General features: G+C 29.7%; 3 protein-coding genes across 4 annotated transcripts; 1 reads left to right on the top strand and 2 right to left on the bottom strand.

Annotated features, from left to right (window-relative positions):
• Positions 1 to 3,323: 3,323 nt before the first annotated feature.
• On the top strand, positions 3,324 to 4,833 carry LOC124940611 (translationally-controlled tumor protein homolog). Its single transcript, XM_047481133.1, has 5 exons — positions 3,324 to 3,476; positions 3,884 to 3,957; positions 4,046 to 4,174; positions 4,268 to 4,425; positions 4,512 to 4,833. Exons 1-5 carry the CDS (start codon positions 3,449 to 3,451, stop codon positions 4,627 to 4,629), a joined length of 507 nt encoding a protein of 168 aa, XP_047337089.1. The 5' UTR covers positions 3,324 to 3,448; the 3' UTR covers positions 4,630 to 4,833.
• A 3,467-nt stretch (positions 4,834 to 8,300) lies between these two features.
• LOC124939841 (ubiquitin-like-specific protease ESD4) lies at positions 8,301 to 13,776 on the bottom strand. Its single transcript, XM_047480295.1, has 9 exons — positions 12,705 to 13,776; positions 12,538 to 12,629; positions 12,364 to 12,454; positions 11,933 to 12,031; positions 10,369 to 10,461; positions 10,166 to 10,285; positions 8,933 to 9,036; positions 8,761 to 8,833; positions 8,301 to 8,614 (listed from the first exon to the last, which is right to left on the bottom strand). The coding sequence occupies exons 1-9, from the start codon at positions 13,497 to 13,499 to the stop codon at positions 8,552 to 8,554; spliced, it is 1,530 nt and encodes a 509-aa protein (XP_047336251.1). The 5' UTR covers positions 13,500 to 13,776; the 3' UTR covers positions 8,301 to 8,551.
• A 2,688-nt stretch (positions 13,777 to 16,464) lies between these two features.
• LOC124938216 lies at positions 16,465 to 22,371 on the bottom strand. Of its 2 annotated transcripts, XM_047478617.1 has the most exons (13): positions 22,008 to 22,371; positions 20,847 to 21,030; positions 20,653 to 20,721; positions 20,490 to 20,588; positions 19,875 to 19,954; positions 18,954 to 19,773; positions 17,606 to 18,324; positions 17,431 to 17,515; positions 17,279 to 17,330; positions 17,003 to 17,052; positions 16,883 to 16,930; positions 16,621 to 16,807; positions 16,465 to 16,530 (listed from the first exon to the last, which is right to left on the bottom strand). In XM_047478617.1, the coding sequence occupies exons 1-12, from the start codon at positions 22,271 to 22,273 to the stop codon at positions 16,631 to 16,633; spliced, it is 2,649 nt and encodes an 882-aa protein (XP_047334573.1). In that variant the 5' UTR covers positions 22,274 to 22,371; the 3' UTR covers positions 16,465 to 16,530; positions 16,621 to 16,630. The 2 variants fall into 2 exon arrangements, with proteins under 2 accessions (XP_047334573.1, XP_047334572.1); XM_047478616.1 differs by having other exon boundaries at positions 16,465 to 16,807.
• Positions 22,372 to 23,754: the final 1,383 nt, after the last annotated feature.

The following is a 23,754-nucleotide window of genomic DNA, read 5'->3' on the forward strand; positions in this document are numbered from 1 at the left end:
AAGCTATATGAATCTCTTTACTAACTTCCTCTAAAATCATTATTTTTTTCTTTTTTTATTTTTCTATATAAAATCATTTTAATTGTATGAATCTGAAATATTTATTATTTTGGCATTAATAAAACGTTAATTTTTATTTCCGATTAAATTAGATATATTTGACAATTAACCAAAAAATAGTACTTATAAAAAATATTTCTTACTAATTTAAAAAAGTAATATAGTTAATTTTATATGTCAGATATAATTACTTGGTTTATTTATTTTTAATTTAATTATCATTTTAAATTCTACTTTTTTTTCAGTTTTTTAAAATAATTTTCTTATTTAATGTTTTAACTGATTTTTCTTTTGACATTTTGATTTTTTTAAATTATTGTTTTTTTAATATGTGTTTTTAATCAATTCTTTTATTTCAGTTTTAATAACTTTTTTTTATTCTTGGTTTTTTAACTGATCTTATTTGTTTTTTTAGATTTTTTGTGATCAGTTTTTTGAACTGATTTTTTTTTTCTTGTAAAATATTATATCTTTAAAATAATATCTAATTATTATTTTTTCTTAATAATTAGATTTTTTTTTACTTAAAACTTTTAACTAAGACATATCTATATTTAAATTTGTCAATAAATTATATTATTATTAATAAAAATATATATATTAGATTGCTGTTCTAAAAACATTAATAATTTTACAGAAATATTAAATTATACATAAATTTGAAACTGGAAAAAAAAAGTGATTTTTTTTTTCTTTCTAAAAAAAGATTAGTAAAATCTTAGATTGTTAGTTGAGGTTTAAAATTTTGTTATGCGGACATTGCCTTACATTGCCTTAAAGTGTATATTTGTGAGGTCTTGTGTAATTTTTTTTTAATACTTTTAAAAATGATACATAGATAGATGTATAATAAATTAATATAAAATTAATCTAATTTAGTTATAAGTTAAAATCTGTATTAGTATAGTGACTATAAATTTAGTTTTCAAATCTTAACAAAAACATATTTTAATTTATTTTAAACGGCCTATACTCTAAGGTGGGGGCATAGATTGCTAGAAATTTTTTTTGGCTTGGATAAATTTGTGATATCTATATCAATTAATTATGACTCTCTTTAGGTAGGTTCCAGTGTTCTAAATGGCGGTTGAGGCGGCCACCTAGGCGGTAGGCGGTCCTATACCGCCCCGTCTATACATGAGGCGGTCTGTTAATTATTTATTATTTTTAATTAATTAATTTCTAATATTAGTATATATATATATATATATAAATTTAATAAAAACTCCTATCTTCCACTTATTCAAAATGACTTTTTACCTTCCATTTATTCACTATTTATATATGCATATCAATGAAAGACCTCAACACTTTGTTCAAAGCAAAAGCTCTAACAATATTTATATATACATAAAACTTTGACAATTATGAGGAAATATACTAAGAGAAAAGATAATGTGAGGCATGAGATGACTAGATTATATTTAAATTTATTTATACTTATATAGAGAAAATATTTTAACCGCCTAGGCACCGCCTAAGCACAGCCTAGGCACCCGAGGCAGTAGGCAATCACTTACCGCACCGCCACCGCCTACCGCCATTTAGAACATTGGTAGGTTCACATTTATCCACTCATTTCATTAATAATTTTTCTTTTATTTTATTTCAAGTACACCCTAACTATAATGAGAGAAATATTATTTGATTAAGAACATTAAGCTTGCTTTATATGCATCTTATTCTCAAATAAATTGAAAATATTTTGTTGAATTTAGGTTTCTCGTTAACTTACTATAAGGTATGAGTTAGATTTTCTCTTAAAACGTATTAAATTTAAGTGAAGTTCATGATTGTGAGAGTCATTTTAACTTTCAACCTAAATAAATAAATAAAAAAAATTGAGTGATTAATTGTTCAAGACCATTTTTGCATGGTAAATTTGTGCCTACTTAAGGTTGGTTAAGGAAAACAATTTCTTTTAGCTTAACTTGACACATGCATATGACATCTCCACAACATTCCTATTAATTCATAATATTATTAGTGAAGTATGTTTACATGTGAATCTATAATATTTTGAATTGAAAAGATGATCATCAGAGCCCGATGGCCTCGATGTTTGGGCTGCCTAGCCTCGGTAGAAAAAGTTGATGGTAAGATTTGAATTCATAACCACATTGAAATTTTAAATACATATCTTGAACCACCAAATTACAATCATTTATGTTTAAAATTACAATAAATATAAATAAATATTTTTATATTTTTAACAAATGGACTGCCCTGGGAAGTGGGTTGCCCTAGCCCGAGAGTTTGCCGGGCTTACCCCAGGGCCGCCCTGATGACCATAATAACATATATTTAAAAGCAGGATAAATATAAAAATTTATTAGTATTGATTAGTTGGGTAAATATTGTTTACGTTTTTAAAGAAAAATTATCAATTTCTTTAGTTACCCTTCATATAATTTTTTTTATCATACTTGTTATTAAAATATTAAACAAAGGTAAACATTTTGAGAATCTCTTATTTGATTGTTCATAATAGACCATCTTTTAATTGAAAAATACAAAAAAAAATAAAATTAAAAGACATGAAAATAGAATAACTATTGAAATCAATTATAATATGTTAGAAAAAAAATCACTATTATTTTTTATAGAAAATATGTCATATTTAATCAAATGACTGCATAACTAAAGGACTTGATATAATATTTTTTTAAAATATTTATTTGATATTTTAATTTAATTTTAAAATAATAAAATATTTTAAAATTATGATTTTTTTAATAAAATTAATAATTATAATATATGTAATTATATTTATAATATATTTTATTTAAAATAAATATTAATTTATAATATAATATTTTAAATATTAATTTTATCTTAACAAAAAAAATATTTTATTTAGTTAGAATATTCCTAAATTGTTATATCATTAACAAATTAAGAATATTATACAACAATTTAGGAATATTATAATATAATTATTTTTTTTTATAATATAAATTTGATATTTTAACTTAATAATTTTATTAAAATAACAATTAAAATTATATATAATTAAATTTATAATATATTTTATTTAAAATAATCAGTAAAATATTATTTTATAAATAATATAAAATTTCAAATATTACTTTTACCTAATATATTATTTTATAATATAATATTTTAAATATTAATTTTATTTTAACAAACAATATTTTATTGAAATAAGGAAGGAAGGACATAACTGGTATTATTAAAAAAGACGATACCCTTATTGTAATATTTACTCTGACGGCGTATTGGTACAAACCAGGAACCCTCGCCCTATATAATGAGGCAAACCTCACCCTGTAAATCCCCTCTTGCTCTCTCTAACTACGGTGCCTGAAAAACCTAATTTTCTCTCTCTTCCGATTTGAAGCCATCCCTCTAGAGTTAGCCTATAATCATGTTGGTCTACCAAGATTTGCTAACCGGTAATCTTTCTTTACGTTTCTTTTCGATTTGTAGATCTCTATATTCATATCTATATACACGTGTTCTTAGATTTGTTTATGATGTCGAGAACATTGAGATCAGATTTCGATCTATGGGTTTGATTTCTTATAGATCTATGTTCAAGATTGAAACGTCCATGTTTTGGATTCGCGAATTCCGTGTTCTTATGTTTAGTTCGTTTGTTGTTATCAATTGTTAATACGTGGGTTGGGTTTATTTCGTTATGAACTGATCTGATAAGGGTTTAATCGAGGATTGAAGTTGATTTAATCATCGATTTATCCTATCTTTGAATATCATGTTTGAGGATCTGGATTTAACTTAGTTCATCGATGCTGCTGAGTATCAAATCTGTTTGATTGATAATGTTTGGTTTATGTTATAGGGGATGAGCTTCTCTCCGACTCCTTCAACTACACAGAGACCCATAATGGAGTCTTGTGGGAAGTAGAAGGAAAGGTGAGTTTTTTTTAACTATTTTAAATCTGATAACTTTTTTAAGAGTGTTTATGTATCAAAGTTTTGTTTTTGTTTCTGGTTATTGTAGTGGGTTGTCACTGGTTCAGTTGATGTGGACATTGGTGCCAACCCTTCTGCTGAAGGAGCTGGTGATGATGAAGGTGTTGATGATCAAGCAGTCAAAGTTGTCGATATTATTGACACATTCAGGCTTCAGGTTTGTTTCTATACAAATTTGACTGTTCTTAAACAAGTTTTTCTTTTTTGGGTAGAGGATGGTTTAATGAATTAAATCTTGTAATATATTCAGGAACAACCTCCTTTTGATAAGAAGCAGTTTGTTGCATACATTAAGAAGTTCATCAAGCTGTTGACAGAAAAGCTTGATGCTGAAAAGGCAGAGGAGTTCAAGAAGAATGTTGAAGGAGCTGCCAAGTTCTTGCTCACTAAGCTTAAGGACCTTCAATTGTAAGATTCGTTATAATTGTTTGGTGTTCATAAGATTGATTGATTTGGTTTGAGATTGGTCTAATGATTGAATTTGGATCTTTCAGTTTTGTTGGGGAGAGCATGCATGATGATGCCACTTTGGTGTTTGCTTACTACAAGGAGGGTGCCACCAACCCAACATTTATTTACTTTGGTCATGCTTTGAAGGAAGTCAAGTGTTAAGCTATTTATTACATTTGGGTATCCGTTTGAGAGTCGATGAACACTTTTTTTGTTTGGGTTTTAAGCTATTTTTATCTTCTTTAAGAACTTTTGCAGTATGTGACTTTGTTGAAGCTACCAGTTTACTCTGTTGGATGTTATTTATTTATGGGATTTTAGCTATTGCCATTGTTGAATCTGAAATAGACTATAATCTTTTTGATACTTTGCTGTTTTTTTATTTGAAAAAGAACAATTTTACTGAATTGTTGATGATGGTGATGATCTCTTTTCTGCTAGTGGAAGAGAGAATCTGATGCTTTTTAAGCAAGTGGTTGAAAGTCTCGTTTAGCGGCGTTATGTTTCATTGAATTGAGTACCTAAAAGAGAATATGCTTTTCCACTTTGTCAATTTATGTGTATCTCACATCATTTTCAATCTTTTAAATTTTCAATTAAATTATTTCAGTTTTTAAACTATATAAATTTTAAATAATATACTTTAAAACCAACTTTTTATTATTCTTTTTATGACATTTGTAAAAATATTTATAATTTCACTCCAAATAATATTTTATAAAATTTTATTTATATACATTTGAAGTAATAATAATTTAAAATAAATTATTTTGAAAAAATAATTTTATTTTGATATCTTTAACTAGATAATATTAAAGATTTTATTCTCTCTCCCTCTAAAAATATATATATGTTTATTTATAATACAATATGAAAATATATAATAACTTTTTTAATATTATATAATAAATAAAAATTAATTAAATATACATTTTAATAACAAGTTTTATAATATAATTAATATTTTTTTTTTTAAATTGAGTATTAATAATATAATGGGCTCAAATTTTTTATTATTTATAATTGGTCAAGATTTGTATTTCTAAATTAAATTATAAAATATTGTCAATTAAATCTGTGTAAATTTTTTTATTTACAAAATATTCTAAGTTAAAAATAATTTTATATCAAAATATTGAATGAAAATAAAAATTAAACAATTATTTATTAAATAGGGTTGAAAAAAAGGAGATATATGATAAACCATAGCAGAATTAAAAATATTGCAAACAATTTATAATTATTGTATGTATATATATAATAATTATAAATATTATTTCGTTATATATTGAAATTTTACGAATTTTTTAGTTATAAATTATAATTTTTTCGATATATCAAAAATATCTAATTATTTTTGGATCCTCTAAATGAACATTTTTTAATGTTTAAATACATTAGTCATCTTTAATTTGATTAAATATTAATATAATGCAAGTTTAAACTAAGGCAAACATTTCCAATAATTTTTTTTTAAAATGGAATAAGTGTGAGCTATTTACAATTGAATCCAAATTGTGAGTTTAATTTTAGATTATTTATGAAATAGTTTTGAAATATATATATATATATATATATATATTATGGGCAAGGATAGAAGGTACATTTGAATCAAATAACTAATTGTCTCTCTCTTCACTAATCTCACATTCTCCTATTTATAAAACATATATTATATTATATTATATTAATTTTTACAATATTATAATTATTATATTATATTATATTAATTTTTTTATTTTATTAATTATAATATCTATATAATAAACATATATTTATAAAACTTAAATATAATATTTCTCTGTTCGTGTTAACGTTCAAATTTTGTACCTGATCTAAGTAACGAATATATATGTTTCATTATTTTAGTTTTCTATTTTTTTTTTCACCTGATCTAAGTAACGAATATATATGTTTCATTATTCTAGTTTTCTATTTTTTTTTCTTCTAAATATGTATAGTTCTTGATAATGTCATGGAGTATGTAGATTTGTTATAATTCTTAAATTTTAATATTACTCAAATTTTAACTATGAAGTTTCTCTGTTTCATTAGAATATGATATTTTCAAAATTTAATGACATGGAATGCTTACTATATTTATTATTTATGATAGGTTCACTGATTTCTTGTACCTCAAAATTGATATCTTGATCTCAAGAAGAGATTATACTAATAGGGATATATTGTGATAATATCTCAAGTTTGAAAAAGTTAAAAAAAAATATCTATATCCGGTAAAAAAAAGATGCACTTTCCATTACACACAGAGAATATCACACAAACATATCTATATTGTACCTGTCAACTCTTTACGGCGCTTGCTTCCTAGCTAGAACTCACACAAACAAAAATGAGAACTAAGCATAGTCTTATATACCCTCCCTAGCGCACAGAGCAAGAGTAAGCTACTTTACTCGAGAAGAAGAGAAGAAGCTCAGATAAGGAAGAATTGGTAGAAATGATCATAGGTGAAGCAAATCAAACCATATTTCAGACAAAGAAGATAAAAAACAAAACTATAGTGGCTAGGAAAGCTCCGGGCATGCATGGAGATTTCCACTCCTGTAGCTGGTTCCTCCTCCATTTCCACCTTATCAGGGTCCATAGTTAACTCGCTGGGTAAAATACCCTTTACGTCATTGATATAGGGTATTTTTTTATGCTATGCAATCTAATTAACTCGCTCCTCGCTCTTGATCTGGATAGGAAATATCAGCAGTGACATTCCCCTTAACTCTATACAAACATATAGGAAAATGTGAAGCAATCTACCATTAAAAAAAATGTTTGATTTATTCAATTTAGAGAATTACTCTTTGAAATCTTTTACAAAATATATTTAGTTACATTTATTAGTTTTTTTTTAATAAGATAAAGAGTTTAGCACAGTGGTTTTAGATTAAAACTTGAATTTTTTATTTAGTAGACTCCATAATCTCTTCTTGAGATCAAAAGATCAATGTTGAGGTTCATGAAATCACTAGCCCTATGATAAATAAATACAGTAAACATTCCAAGCCATTAAATTTTGAAAATATCATATTCTTCATCATTATATATTTAAGTATGATATTTATTTTATAAATTATAAATATATATGCATTATTAAAATTATAAACAAATCTAAAAGAAAACATAATACATAATTAAAGAAACAAAGAAACTTCATGGTTAAAATTTGAACAATATTAAAAATTTAAGAACTATAGCAAATCTAAATATTCCATTACAATATCAAGAATATAGCAGATCTAGAAAAAAAAAAAAGACTGACAAATACAAGATCTGAACTTGGATCTGAGAGTTTTAGGTCACCAGAAAGTATTGTCTTCTGAAACATTAATTTCTAAGTTTCTATTATTACCCATCTTTTATTATTATTATTTTTTTTTAATTTTAGAAATCTAACAAGACCAATCATAGTCATGTCCCTACCTTCATAAGACAGATACCTATTTAACACTGGAACTAAACTAGTCGGTTTCAAATTTAGTATATTTTTGTATTTTTGAGCTTAAAAGGTACAATATTACATAAAGAAGCTTTTGTAATGTAATGGAATAATAATAAACCAATACACATTTTGCAAATTCGATATAAGCATTGACCATTGAACTGAATCTACGGTTCAGTATAACAATCACCATCATGTTTCTTAAACTTTAACCTAATGTCAAAGCAGATAACTTCATCAATCACCCACTTCATCATGTTCCTTATTAGCTGGGAAATAAGGTAACTGTTTGCAGATCATATTCCATCTCTCATTTAGCCTAGGTACTATGTCAAACAACTTTTTTTTTTTCAAAATCACCCACTTCGGACATACCATGAAAATGCAGTTCTTATTGTATTTCCATTTTAACCTAATAAAAATTTTCAACTTGTAGCAAAAAAGGTGAAAAAATAAACAGTCAGACAAAAAAAAGTATGTATCAACCTACATTGCCTAAGTTTTTCCTTACCTGCAAGACCTGCAACAAGTCAATCTATACACAAACCAATAATCCAAGCCAATATGCAGCAGGTAAGTGAACAAAGCAAGAAAGGGTATCTTTGTCTGTAACCATTGCCATAACCGTCACTCAGCTTTCAATCGTAAAATCTCCTTTACAGTTCTAAGCCGAAAATATGGCATATGTTCCTACAATGATAGATACAGAAATCAGGCAGGGACTTTCTAAACAAACCAGCGATGAAATTCGGGACAAGATAAACAAGAAACAAAATCAACAAGGAAATATCACACAAAAAAATGGATGCAAAATGTTGCAAGTTCATATTACTTACCTGTTTGAAACTGAGTCCTAGATCTCTGCTGTAGAAGTCTACATACTTGATCATAAACATACCACAATCATACCTATAAAAACAGACGATTAACTACAACATTAAGGAATATATCTCACAGATATCCATAACTTGCCAAAAAAAATTGCATTCAACATAACAGTATACAGACCCGTTTTCCTGTGCAGGATGGTTCTTGACAAATTCTTTCTGCCACTTACTAACATCAATGACTTGTCCACTCTTTTCCTTCACCTCATCCACATAGTACTTCGCCTGCAAAGAACCATTATTGAAGGAGACAGATTGTTGCATCATTAAGCTGCATTTTTTATTTAAATTGTTGCCCATTTGGAAACACTTTCAATCATGTTGAATATGTCCATGTCTGGATTTGGGCGAAAAAACGTCGACAAATTTATTAACATATATCTAACTAAGTTATTTTTCAGAATATTATCTCATCTAAATCAATATCCAGATGAGATATTAGACAGTAAAAAAGGGTGTACAAGGAAATTTATTGATGAAAAAGTTGATTAGTTGGGGTTAAATGACTAAAATATTGTATTTAGTATTGAAAATGTTATAAGAGTAAAGTAATTTGGTATTTAGGTTGATGATTTGAATGATATATTTATCAAACAAGGCCCAAGACATTGTTCATAAGACTAGAATTGAATTTAAATAATAATAAGAACACCATACTTTGGTGAAATCTTACCACATCCAGATATAATTCCTACAGTGCCCTAGTTATCAATTCTTCATCAAAAGTCATGGAAATTATTGACATCAAACCTTACTTTTTTATTGAATATTTCCATTTAAAGAAACTTTGTCAGTTGAAACATAAACTGAAACATAAACATACTTTGTCAGATATGAAGAGAAAGAAATGCAAGAGTGTTTGCAAAGACAAAATGAAATGAAGAAGAGATATGGAAGGCGGTTTAACACCTGTGGAATTGTGCAAAGTAGATTTCTGAGTAAAAGTCCAAACACAAACCAAAACTGGTTGATTTGCAAAGTGTGGGGAATGAATCTAGAAAGAATGCTAATTAGAGAACAAAGAAGAAACCCACTAGGGTAGCTCAAGTGGAAAGAATCTTGTCTATGAGATCAAAGGTATTGAGTTCGATTCCCACTAAGAACGCTTTAAGTTGAGGTGGGTATTTTGTGCTAGCATCCAAAATTTCAAAAAAAAAGGAGGAAGATGGAGGAACAGACCTGAGACAAAGATCTGCTTTGAATTTGAAATGTAATTTCTGTTTGTTAGGATGCCTTTTAAGATTGTTTAGAAAACATCTTTAAATTTAATAAAAGGTTAATATTTTCTAAAAAAAACAAAAGCATAACGGGTATGCCAATAATTAGCTACTACTACAAAACTAGCAATTCCTACCAGTTTTTTCAGCACTTGTGAGTCAGTTCCTCCGAGTGAATCGATGTACTGGAATTTCTGGTCCTTTTTATTGATAACTGCTAAGCACCAATGTATTTCTTTGTGCACAGGAACAAATATCTGAAATATAGTTTCAAACTTAAATTGAGAAGAACAAGTCATAATAAATGGTAGAAAATGAAAGTGGAAATTCAGAGTCTTACTTTGTCACAATCAACAAGCTGGTACCCAAGCTTCCTTTGAGTAGTCCATCTACCAAGAGACTTTAAATCACTGGAAGTCCTTGCATTTGCTAACTGAACAAACAAAATTATCGTGTTAAAAGATGTTATAATAAGCTGAACTTGATTAAACAATGCTTGGCCAGTATTTATGCAGAGAAAAAAAGGACTTCAAACTTTGTTTTTTCAAATGTTAAAGTTTGTAAGAATCAATTTCCGGAACTTGCTTTGAAGGCAACTTCTTTCAATATAGAGCGAAAAAAGTAAAAGAAATGGGGAAAAGGAAAAGCATCTACATCATGCTATATAACCTTCATCATTAAAGTCAAAATCACTTAACTCCAAAACAACTCGAGCATTTTCATCCGAAAAGCCAAATGAACAAAAATCATCATATTTTCCAATCTTCCTCTGTTCAACAAGAACCTGATGCAGAAGGGATACTAGGGTTCCGAAGGGCCAATCAAAGTACGAAACATTAATAGTATTAGGGTTATATATTTAATTATTGTTATTTATTTTAATTAATTATTAGGATAGTATTTATCTTTTCAAATTATTATGGTAATAGTTACCTTTCCAGTTTCTTAGTCAAAAGCTGTAATATATTCCAATGTGTAAGAATAATACAATTTGGTTCGTAAAGTAGACCAACATTTGAGATAAAGTTTTTCTTTGAAACCAAACAGGCTTAAAGAAGCTATTGTCGACACAAAAGCCATAAGCTGCATTGAAGGCCCCTAAATTTGTCTGTTTTACCTTTCCAATTTATTATGTATCTTTCCAAATTAGTAGGATATTAGTTACCTTTCCAGTTTAAGATTAGACTAGTATAAGACCATACCTAAGTTGTACCCTTGTACATTATTGTCAATCTAATCACCAAAGATAGTCTTCTAGAATAACTTTTAATTCACTTGTACCCTTGTAATGAAAAAATTTAAAATTGTAAGTGGTTGTGGGCATGTTAGATTCAGTTTTCATTTTTATTTCACTATCATAGAAGCAAAGCAATGTCTGTTTTGCTCTTTTACGTCATGGAATGAAATTACAAAAGAATCTATACTTCTCTTCTCGAGTTCTCTTGGATTTCCATCCCTTTTTCTTGAAATTACAACCCTAGAGTTTGAACTCTAACAAAACATTCTTCCACTTGTATATCGAAATCGACTTGAAAAGACTTGTCACTAAGCCTATTACTCCATGTCCTTTTACTCCTACATGATCTAAGCTTCTCAATCATATCAAATTGAAGTCTGTGTTGATTAAGGCTTCAAACCTTGATATGCAAAAGACCACCATTTCTTACAACTAATATTTCACTTAATTATCACCTAAAATAAATAGAGATGGAATATTTCCTTGGATGTATATTTGTGTAAGGCAAAACAAGTTTAGAAACAAAAGAACCAGAGTGTTGAGACTTCATTTGACACGTCATTTAACAGCTAGGACTTTTTTTAAGAAACTTTCGACAAAACTTGAAGAACACGCAAGTATCAAACCATGCACAACTAGAACTTAAATGCAATAAATAAAACGTCACCTTCTTATAAAAGAAGGTATTGAAGAAATGGCACTTCAAGAACTTTCCCGGCTCCCTCTTTTCTCTTTCTTTCAGTAATTCGAGGTACAAATTTATGACCTATAAAAGAGAACATACACTTGACTATGATCAGATAAACTGCACAAACCAGACAGCTCTTTAGCCCTATCGATAAGTTTTCGCAATTTAATCAAAGATAATAGATCGTTCATATAGGGAAATTGTGGAAGAAAAAAAATACAATCTACGTACACTTTTTGTCTTCCCAAGCAAGGCTCATTTATGTATGTCATTCATTAGTTTTTCAATCATTTATGCTTTCAGTGGGTATTATCTATATACTGAAATCTCCTTGTAATAGTTAGATCAGCCAAATATATAAAGAAAATCTTCTTCTCTTCAAAATACAATAAGGAGATCGAACTCAGTACCTCGTCATTCAACCATTTCTCCGGTCTCAAGCATTGTAATATGTCTCCAGTGATCACATTGTTAGAGGCATGAATCACCAATACATTCCTCCTATAAATTCAATTATAAAGCGACTAATCAATCATTTCAAAATGAAAATTCTTAAAGAAGACGACAGATTTATCAGCCCATACCTGTTGGAACTAGAGAGGGCAGCTTGTACCTCAGCCTCTTCTTCCTTGGTAAGAGGAACAAAAGCTTCTCTGATAGTGCAAGTAATTATTTCCTTGAAAATTCAAACCATATCAGCATATATACACTATATCCAGCTATACAGAATTAAGGTAAGATTTTAATTAACCTCTTCCTGCTCCACTTTCTTCACTGGACGCAGTAACTGCAATTTAGCTCGGAGACTCTCATGATCTTCAATTTGGACACTCAAACTACTAAGTCTCCTATTCCTTTTTTCAGCTGTGTCCAGTAATTTCTTGTGAAATGGAATAAGGGAACCATCCAAGTCTCGGTCAATTGAAAGTGATTGCATTAAGTTCTCTGCAGATTCAACCTTCAAATTCAAATTTTCATCCAGGGTCTTCTCATCTAAAAGATGAATAATAGGCTTAACCCCATTATCCTGTTCCGAAATCCCCAGCCTCCTTTCTCCTCCATCTTTAACAACCTGAACCTCATCAACCTTTGAATCCTCAAAGACATCATCTTTAACAGTCTCATCATCAATATCTATAACTTCTTTATCCTTTCTCAAGTACCGTAAACTCTGAAGAGCATCAATCTTGGATCGATCATAATTGGATCTCAGGACATTTTCCGTGACGTCCACTTTGTGGGTCAGACCAGAAGAACTCCCTCTTGACTCTAATTTGGAAGAGTGATGAAACCCATATCTACTTGTTCTACAAGGAGCGTGAACTTCTCTCTTCAGCCGATTTACCGGTTCTGGGTACCTGTATATCCTCAAAGGTGATGTTTTCGGCAAGAACAATTGATCAGAGTTGTGAAGCAAGAACGGCGACGAGAGCTTGGGCTTCTTTACAATGTGGGTATCAGCGAAATCGAACGGAGATTTTATACTCGAAGTACAGTAATCCCCACGCTTTCTGTTGCTAGTAAAAGCACCCATGAGTTCAATCATGAGAATGAGTAGCAACAGCAGACGGGGAAATCATCTAATGGGTTCCATTTACAGTAGATATCTGGTTTGAGAGTGAGTAGAAGCAGCAGGCGGCTTTCCTAAATGTAAACAGAAATCGGGTTTTGGGAGAAATTAGGGTTTTTAATTTCACCAAATGTAAGGAGGAATGGGAAGCTTGATCTTTGAAACTACGTGGCGAATGATGAAATCCCATCCGAAGTAGGAAAGTTTGAATCAAGAGATTCTTTACAGCAACCTCTGAAGAACATCAACTATAAATTGGAACTATTTTTTCATTCAAATTCTTCAATAAAATAATATATATATATCTTTCAACTTTCAACATCACCCACTTTTTTTTTCAATTAGAATTTAGTGCAATTTTTCACAAATGAATTAATTTGCAGGTTACTAAATATTCATATTAACCTAATAATTTGTTAAAATAATGCTAAAAATAATAATAATAAAAAGTATAAATATATAATAAAAATTAATTATGAGATGATGGTAATTGTTTGAAATAATTAGTAATAATTGAGAAACTTTCTAAATATTCAAACATAAGGAGATGATTAGAATTCATTTCAAAAAGTGTTATGTCAATTAAAAGTTTGAGAATTTTTTCATAATCAACTAATATTTCATAATCTATAAATAGGCAACCATCCATCCATTTGTTAGTAAGAGGTGGTTTTCATATGAAATAAGTGATTTATTGATGCCATATTGAGAAACTATCTTTTTATTTTATAAGATTTTTTTTTTTTAAAAAATTGCACTTATTTTTTAATTAATCTTGACAAATTATTATTATTAAGGTTGTGAAAAAAAAATGGAATACCAATAACTGAACCAATAGTTTTTAACATGTTTTTTATTGGTTAAACGGTTCGGTTTTTTTTTAACTATTTTTCTATCGATTTAACTGGTAAAAAGATAATAATTTAATTATATATTTATATTAGTTATTTTTTAAATATTAAGTATTTAATAATTTAAATAGAATTATTTTTAAAAAATAAATTATAGTTTATATAAAATTATAAAACATCTTAAACAAATTTAATACTTATTAAATAAAAATTGAATTACTGATTTTCGTTTAAACCCGATTAATCGATCAAAATAGGTAGAACCAGAACCGATAAAATTGATACTAACAAACCGAATTTAACCACTAATTGATTGAACATCCGTAATTATAACTATTAATTCAATATAAAGTGTTTAAAAAAAGAAAGAAAAAAAGCAATACAATCAAAATAACATTTATCATCAAATATAATAATAATAATAATAATAATAATAATAATAATAATAATAATAATAAGATAAACTAAATAATAGCAATAACAAATTTAAGCAAATAAACAATAACAATTTAAACTAAAAGAAAATTACATATTTAAATATAAATAATATTTTATTAATTAAGAGTATATTGAAAATTTTTAAACTTAATAAAAAAAATTATATGAAAATATATATAAATAATGAACCAAGGAAAACATAAAGTTATGCATAAATATAATGTTAAAGGTTATTTGCACTAAGTATATAAATAAATGCATAAACATATGGGTACTTGGTTAAATCGTCAATAAAATCAATGCCTTGGTTACTTTGAAGAATCTATTCGAATTCGGTTAACTTCAATTTTATTGTTCTTGATTTTCTTTGGTAGTCATTTTTTTCTTTACTTTTTTTAATAATGATTTAATTCTTATTTATTTTTATTTGAGAGTTAAATATAACAAATCAATTAGTAAATAATACATAAAATCTACAAAAATTAATTTAAAATATTAATAATCTAGATATTAAATTATATAAACAATTTAAAAAATACTAAAATTCTCAATACATTCTTAAAGAATGAAGTATTAAAGTAAAGGAAGACAAATAAACCAATAAAACAGTATTAGAAAATTCATGTTAAATATTTTATGCGGAAATTGAAATTACCTTAAGACAAAAATTGGTAAGTATCGCCGACAAAAATTAGGTCTCTATGATACATACTTTGATCAATTTCCTCCCACAAGTTCTTTCAAGTCTTTGAGTTAAGTCTTTCCTTCTATGAAAACTCTCATTAGAGTTCGTTTTATATGAATTTTTTAAGTTTTTTTTTAGATTCTTTTAACATTTGTTTTATAAATTTACTATCACATCACTATTATCAAGCAAAAAAATTGAACAAAATTGAAAGAAGAAAAAAAATCAAACAAGCTCTTGGTAATATTTTGAAATAACTAGTTTTTCATTAATTACTTGTCTTTAAATCCCCAACATTGCATCCAAAAAGTTTGAAGTTCCAAGTTGATTTTAGAAAGAAAAAATAATTGGAAGTGGTTATAAAATAAAATTCATATTGTAGTTAAATTTACCATATTTTCCTTCACTTGGAAGGAATTGAATTGGGGGAAAACTTGTTTCACTTATGTTAAGTTGTTAACTAATGGATTAAATTAATATATTTTGCTGTATAGATATATTTAATTATTGTTTTTAACATTTTTATGCTTTTATATTTAACAATCATATGGCACATTTTTTAGCTAAATTGGCAGAACTAACCAGACCATTTCATACCATGCCAAAAGATTACAATTCAACGTTTATTTTGTCAATTTTTCTAATAGAACTGTGATTGTCATAATTGTTGACAAAATACTAATTTCTAAAAAAGTTGAACAAAATAATGAAATATATAAAATAAAAAACAACAAACATAACAAAACCCCAAAATGATTTTGAAAGTTGAACATAGGCTCCATGGGCTGTGGTCAGACTCGCGACCATAGATCGTTTTCGTATATAGAACATTTTTTGTCGGGATGGAGTTGTATTAACACCGCAATTGCCTCTTCCAACTCGGCTGGGCTGATCTCAGGAGCTTCGTTTCCATCACAATTATTCATTCACAGAGTGGTACTACTTGTCATACTACCAATCAAATATCAACAAAGGCCCACTTCAAATGTGGTACTACTTGTCATTCTCAAGAATCTCAACTGCTAGTTTTGTTCTAGTATATATATATATAAACTCGTAACAATCTTACTCGAGAAACAAATTTCCTAGTAAAAAGCAACAAAAAGATCAGTAAGTAGCAAACCTGGTAACTGTCAAAGAATCTGCACGACAGCAGCAATACGCAAAGCCCCATTTTGGAGAATGTCTCCTAGTTCATCAAAGAATATGGCCGTTCTCCATCCCCACCCTTTGGGCGCTTTAGGCAAAAGAGTTCCGGTTTGCTTAAAACTCCCTAATACCAACACCTCTCTTTTTGATGGACAGATTAACTGCATATTTTCCGATAGCGGGTTTAGGTGATCAAAGCTTTTATATGAATAAGAATAATGTTTATTCTAACTCACTTGATAGCGTGCAGTAATCTTCTCCCGTGAATCCACATACATTTGAACCTGCAGATGGGAAATTGTAAATAAAATAAAAAACTGCTTCTTGTTCTAATAAGCAATAATAATCAAGCTAACCTTTCTATAAGAATCAGTTGCATCAGCCTTCCTTCTATGGAGAAATAATCCTGTCACATGTCAATCACATCAAATATGATCTTCTAATCTAACAAAGGCCTTCTTTGATGTGGATTATTTGAAATTAACAATCTACTCATCGATCACATAAACCCTCTATTTTTTTATTATAAAAATCTTATTAAACAAGGTTATTTGGAAATAACCATAGATCAAACAAGGCCTAAGAGGTGTCACAAGAAGAAATGTTTTGGGTGGGTTGGAAGATGATTTTACCAAGAGTTCGCCGTCCTTGAGGATCTTCATCACTGAATGCCTGAACACTAACCTATATATATATATGATTCAACCATCAAAATTAACCATATTATTTAACTATTTGTCATTCCTAACCAGTAACCAGCAATGATTTCAAGATACTGAAATACCTTCCAAAGAGAACCAGCATAGAATGCTTCTGGAGAGTGCTTGACTTGACCATCAAGGAGACGGATCACATCGTGAAACTCCACTCTATAAGTTGTCACAGCATAAATAACTAATTGTCTTATTAGTAAAGTACAAAAATTTTAAAATATGTCCAACCAAAGAATAGTAACTTACGCAAAGCGAAAGGGAGGAAACTGACATAAAGGCGTTTTCATATCCAACGATATAGAATTTTCTGGATTTTCCCACTCAAGTTCAATGGCACTTTCAAGCGATTCCAGCATCTGCACGGCGGTGTTACTTGTACTTGTCCCAGCAACAGAAGGTCCAGAAAATCTGCTCTGCAGATCCATCTCATAGCCTCTAACCGTATGGTCTAAATGGCTAATAGCCGTGTTGTTGTTGTTGTTGTTGTTCACACCTTGGCTGAGTCCAACCAAAGCAGTCAACCCATCTCCAGTTAGGTCACCACCTCGATCAGCTCTAGCCTCAGAATCCTCATGAGCATGAGATTGCTGGCAATTTCGGTTTCCTATACCCAATGGGACCCTAGAAAAGACAAAACGAGTGGGAGGCCAAACAGCTGCTGATGCTAGATTTGTAGAACTAGTTCCACGTCCAATACCAGCTAATCCTTCAACAGCTCCCCTAACATGAGCTCTAACAGGCCTAAAAGGGCCATATGCTTCTCCTTGAGAAGAACTATGGTCATATATGTTGTTCCCATTGTTGCTCGCCATATTATTCTGATCATTCTCTTGCACGTAATAATTAGTGCCAGTGGCTACATGAGAGAAATAAAATTGTTGTCTGCAAGTGCATGCCATGCTAACAAGGCAGCAGTTTTTGCAACTGTCTTGACCAATTTCTTGCACTCGTTGGCTCAAGAGCATCTATGACAGACAAAAAGAATCACAAGTCATTACAAATACAAGAAAAACACTTGAACACATAAGCTTTGCATAAACGAGGAAAATTGATTCAAACCGGGAGATAAGGTTCAATAATGTCTAGGCACACACCCAGGGTAGCTCAAGAAGTAAGAGTAGTCTTCATCTAATAGGCACCTTGATTGAAGTGGGGGAGCATTGGGATGTTGTGCTAGTCTCTTACATAGAAAAAAAAACTTGGTCTCAAATTGGAAAAAAAAGGTCTAGTGTTTACTGTCTAGCACTATGCTGAAAAGGATGTTTTTTTCTAACCAGTGCGCCCGAGTCAGTTTTACGTGCAGCTCGACTAATCTAGCACAACAACCCATCGCATGACCTCCCACTTCAATCTGGTATTTCATTGAAAACAAACTTGAGACATCAGAGTAGTAAGCCCTTAGTCCAAGTCTCTTGCCAAATTGAGCTACACAAGGTGGGTTGAAAACAATGTTATTAACATATCAAGCTACAAAAGTGAAAAGGCATTCAGGACTCTGCAACAAAAATCTCACTAGTCATTACTGCCGGAGTTCACAAGAAAAATCAAAAGAAGGAATGAGGGAGGAAGTAGGCAAATAATCATATGTTCCAACCTTGAGCCAAAGACCATCATTCAAGGCTTTGCAAGGGAATCCCAATTCTTCGAGCTTTCTTCTCACATTTAAAAGTGTTTCAAACGCTATGTTACAGTATAGTAAAGAACCACCTTCAAAGACATTGACAAAAGCATCGTAGTCCTCCTCCATCATCGCACCAGAGTTCTCTTTTGCATAACCTTTCACCTGACGATGACCCACTATCCTTCCACCCCATGAAAGAACAGGGGCATTATATCTCCCCCATTCACTAGGCAAAAAGCTGTTACAAGAAGAGTTCAGCAAACTGCCGTCCCTTTGATCCTCATCAAGCCAATTGTTATTATTCAACTGGTAGCAAGGCCCTTCAGACTGCCCTTGCAAGTTTGTAAAATCACTGACTACATCACTTGCTACACTACTAACTAGCACTTCAGCATAAGAACAGGGAGAACTGACTCTATTTATATATGGCAATGATTCACCGGAAGAAATCTGCCCGACATTGCAAATGTGTGTTGGTTCTAAGCATGAATCAATTGGCCCACTTTGTTGTGACTGTTGAGCTGCACAAGAAGCACTGCCTTCAGAATCTATGATACCGTTTGTGAGCTCTTCCAACGTATCAGATCCTTTGATGTCAACTTTCAAACTTAAACACCCGAGTTCACATTCCAATTTTCTATCAACACCACAATCAACCATATTCTTCCCTTTTAATCTAGAATTATTCAACTGAATATTTGATCCTACATCAGTACAAGAATTTCCTTGATCTGGATGCTCTGCATTGCAAAGAGCACTCTTTGCCAAGAAGGTGTGTAGTGCCAATTCAAACCTTTGAATAAAAGAATGGAAAAAAATTCTCATATGGTTTTACCAAATTTATGAATAAAATGTGATAAATTTCATATGCAATAGTAAAAAGTATCTCCTTACCGCTTCTCTTCACTGGTCACCCACAATTCATTTGATATAAGCAACGCATGAAGAGTCTGGGAAGACAATTTTGGGAGCACCTAAGAGGAATAGAGAAAGCATATTGGAAAACTGAAACAAACAGCAACTAAGAAATGTTTGATGTAGTTTTTTTTATAAAAATAACTACATGAAGAGTCTGGGAAGACAATTTTGGGAGCACCTAATAAGAATAGAGAAAGCATATTGGAGAACTGAAACAAACAGAAACTCAGAGCATCTTTGATGTAGTGTTTTTTATAAAAATAATCCTTTTTTTGGGAAAAAAAGACCTTTTTGATGAAAAAGTGGGAAATTTGAGGTTATTTTAAGTTAACTGACTAAAATATCATTTGTATTTAATATTAAAACATTATAAAAAATAAAGTAAGAATAAATGAATGATAATTGACGAATTGGTTAATGATGGGATAAGAATAACCCTTCATCAAACAAGGCCTAAGATATACAAAGCAGGGTTCTTTTAAATAAACACAATAAGTCCATAATCACCATTAAATGGATGAAAATTATTTTGTCCAATAGGCAAAATTCATAACATTGACAAAAAAAATTCAAAAATAAAACAATACTTACCTCTTTCAGCTCCATAGCTCCACTCTGACAAAGATAACCCCAGCAAGCACTTCTAACACGTTCACCATGGCTTCCGTAATCTTGATTCTCGGCAAACGTCTATTTTTTGACAGATAAGATTAACCATAAAAACTAAAGCGTGTGGACTATAAAAAAATCAAACCTGATAAATTAAGAAATTTGAGGTCCAAAGTTCTGATATAATGAAATCTGTGCACATTGAACACAATTCCTGCATCAAGAACCATATTAAGAAAATTATGATACCATTGAAAAGAAAAAAGTCCAAGGTTATAATCAGGAGAATTATGATAAACGTTTGAAGCCGTAGAATGGGACCTGCACACAATGTTATACCTGAAGGTCAAGAAAAGATGCAGCAGCAAGAACACGGTAAGCATTATCATCGTTGAGCTTTGGGTGGTGCCCATAGAGATAAGCTAAAGCAATTTCTATAGCCTCCCCATTGACATTCTTATCATCTATTTGTAAGGTCACAATTGAAGCTTGAGCTTCTTGCCAAGGACCATGAAGCATATTCCTGCCATCAATGCCATGCGGCAACAAGGTAGGAAGTTTCAAAGTGCATCGACAACATGTAATATAATTTGCTAGTGGTAGAGTGCAAGACTCATGGCCACAGGCTCATGGGTTCGACTTCATGACCATTTGAAATTAAAATAAAATAAAAATTTGCTGACTTGTAAATTAGTAGGTGGTGATCAATAGTTGGTTTCTTCTGATTCTGAAGAAACTTAAATTATATAAACTGATATAAATATTGAACTTAATCATTCAGAAAGTTTAGTATCTCCTGTGTAAGACATAGGGAATTCTACAGTTAGGTTTAGTACATCAATAAAAAGAAAACATATCTGATTCCTTTTGGCATTGAATTAATATTAGTTATTGCTGTTTTTACAATGGAAAGGGGTATTGTCCTCTCTATGGATTGGCCTGTTAACTATAGGCAATATCACTATTGTTGCTGATTGATTTATTCTTGTTTTCTAAATAAAAAAACATAAAACCAAGCAAATATAAGAAATTGTGTCTGATATACCCTATAAACATACACAAGTTTGATCATAAATTGGTTGAGATCTCACATACTCATCATCTTTAGCATATGTTTCCTCTCAATTCTTCTTGCAGAGAGCGTAGAAAAAAGTCTTTGAAACTCCCCAGAATCAGGTTATACATTCGTATATAGTAGGGTAGAGAATGACATATTTGTCTCTCAATTAACTGTGTTCTCTCCTTCTTCTAACCCTGGTTCTCAATCAGATATATATATAAGCTTTAAGGATTGTGATTAGTATTTATATTTTTCACTTCCTTGATTACCAAGAAGAGTTACAGTTTGCAACTACAATTAAGTCTGAACCAGTAATAAGAAAATAAAATGATCAGCAACCTAATAAAATACTTAAAAATTTCCGTGCAAGTAACAAACTTAAATGAGCAATCTAATAGAAGAATAAGAGAGCAACGAAATTGAGTAAGAAATTGGAAAACCTGAAGTATGAACTGCGGGAGAGGATGAAGCGGTGGAGGCGGTAAGTGGAGTCCATAGCGTGGACGAGGATGTCATAGAAGGCGCCATTGTTGAAGCCTTCCTGTTGGATGTGATCGCAGAGGGAGGCGAGGTTACAATCCAGCGGTGCGCGGAAGTCGCCGGTGGTCCGATCGTTGTCGGGATTATGAGAAGGCCGACTTGCCATCTCTATTGTGCTTCCCACGAATGCTAGTCGCTGAGTAGTGTACTGTGGTGGTGGTTCCATATTCTCTCTATCAATTTCAATTTCAAATTATAGAAAGAAATCCCAAAGAAATTCGCTTTGTGGATGAAGAAGAAGAGTATTGCAGATCGACTCCATTACTTCCCAAAAGTTTTGGCAGGAAAGAAATCTTATTTTTATTATTTTATTTTTTTTATTATTATTATAATTATTGTTTGTTGATTAACAATTTCTGTAAATTTTTTATATTATTATGATCTTACATTTAAAATGGCCCAATTGTTATATTTTGTTTTTTTAGAATTTTGGGGTGTCTCATTCAACTAAATGGAGTTTTAGACATTTGTCAATAAAAAAATCATAAAATATATACATTGTGTTTTAAATTAATTTTTTTTAGATATACATATCCAAAACGGTTAAAATGCCTTAAAAAATATAAAATATATCGAAATAATAAGAGAAAAATGAGCGGGAATTATTATTTTGTTTTTACATGATCCACTTATTAAAAAAAAAGAAAATATTATATTAAAATAGAAGACGACACTAATTCATTTTTTTAAGAAAAATTTAAATAACTAAAATGGTAATACTGTTACTATTAAGTTTTTCTAGTTATTTTAATTTTTTTTTTTATCTTGTTGAACAAATATCTACTATTGATAAGTTATTTTTACTTAATATATTGTTTTTATTTATAAAGGATTAAACTTGTATTTAACAAAATGAGAAGAAAAAAATATGACATATAGTATTGGTTTGTTAGACCATCTCCAACCCACAAACCCATTCCTAAACCCAAAATGCAGTAAATGTCACTTCAAACAGTAATTCATCTCCAACCCAAAAACCCATTTTCAAACTCAAAAGAATATTCTTAGAATATTCTTTTCTTACACTAACTTTTTAACCTTATTAATATTATCTATATATTTATTAACTTTACATATTTAACCCTAATCTTTTTTTTATTTTTAATAAAATTAAAATAAAATTAATTATATATCAATAATTCATACTTAACATATAATTTAATAATATATTTAAATAAATAAACATATTATATTAAAATTTAAGTTATAGAATATAACATAAAAATATATAATAAAATAAAAAATAAAATAAAAAATAAATTAAATAAAATTTAAGTATAATAAAATTTAATATTTAATTATAGAGCAAATGAAATGTTTCAAATAATTCATATAAACAAGTTTAATATTTAAATTAAAGAGTATATATATTTCAAGGGCTTATTTGAAAATTTATAAAAAAAATTTGGGAAATGAACAGTAACTACGCATATATAGGTTTTTTTGTTTAGAGAGAGAGTAAATTCTCATTTTGGGTATGCGTATGGTGGCCGGTTGGAGCAAAAATGGGAATGCGTTTGCGTTTTGGTGTCCGGTTGGAGATGGTCTTAGGGCATCTCCAACCCTACTGCAAATTGGGTTTGCAGTAGCCCATTCTCCTCCAACCGGCCTCCAAATCCTCCGCCAAAATGGAGTTCCGGCATATTT

The sequence above is a fragment of the Impatiens glandulifera genome, chromosome 5 (genome assembly GCF_907164915.1).
Source record: "Impatiens glandulifera chromosome 5, dImpGla2.1, whole genome shotgun sequence".
Classification (NCBI taxonomy): domain Eukaryota; kingdom Viridiplantae; phylum Streptophyta; class Magnoliopsida; order Ericales; family Balsaminaceae; genus Impatiens; species Impatiens glandulifera.

Excerpts from the sequence above, each read along its gene's own strand:
- LOC124939841 (XM_047480295.1), bottom strand. The coding sequence starts at position 13,499 with ATGATTGAACTCATGGGTGCTTTTACTAGCAACAGAAAGCGTGGGGAT. Across the intron at positions 12,630-12,704 it reads AGAAAGTGGAGCAGGAAGAG|GAAATAATTACTTGCACTAT; the intron begins GTTAATTAAAAT and ends TGAATTTTCAAG. Across the intron at positions 9,037-10,165 it reads CACAAGTGCTGAAAAAACTG|GCGAAGTACTATGTGGATGA; the intron begins GTAGGAATTGCT and ends GGTTCTTTGCAG.
- LOC124940611 (XM_047481133.1), top strand. The coding sequence starts at position 3,449 with ATGTTGGTCTACCAAGATTTGCTAACCG. Across the intron at positions 3,477-3,883 it reads CTACCAAGATTTGCTAACCG|GGGATGAGCTTCTCTCCGAC; the intron begins GTAATCTTTCTT and ends TTTATGTTATAG. Across the intron at positions 3,958-4,045 it reads TGTGGGAAGTAGAAGGAAAG|TGGGTTGTCACTGGTTCAGT; the intron begins GTGAGTTTTTTT and ends TGGTTATTGTAG.
- LOC124938216 (XM_047478617.1), bottom strand. The coding sequence starts at position 22,273 with ATGGAACCACCACCACAGTACACTACTCAGCGACTAGCATTCGTGGGA. Across the intron at positions 20,589-20,652 it reads CAAATTTCTTAATTTATCAG|ACGTTTGCCGAGAATCAAGA; the intron begins GTTTGATTTTTT and ends GTCAAAAAATAG. Across the intron at positions 17,516-17,605 it reads TTTCCTCCCTTTCGCTTTGC|AGTGGAGTTTCACGATGTGA; the intron begins GTAAGTTACTAT and ends GACAACTTATAG.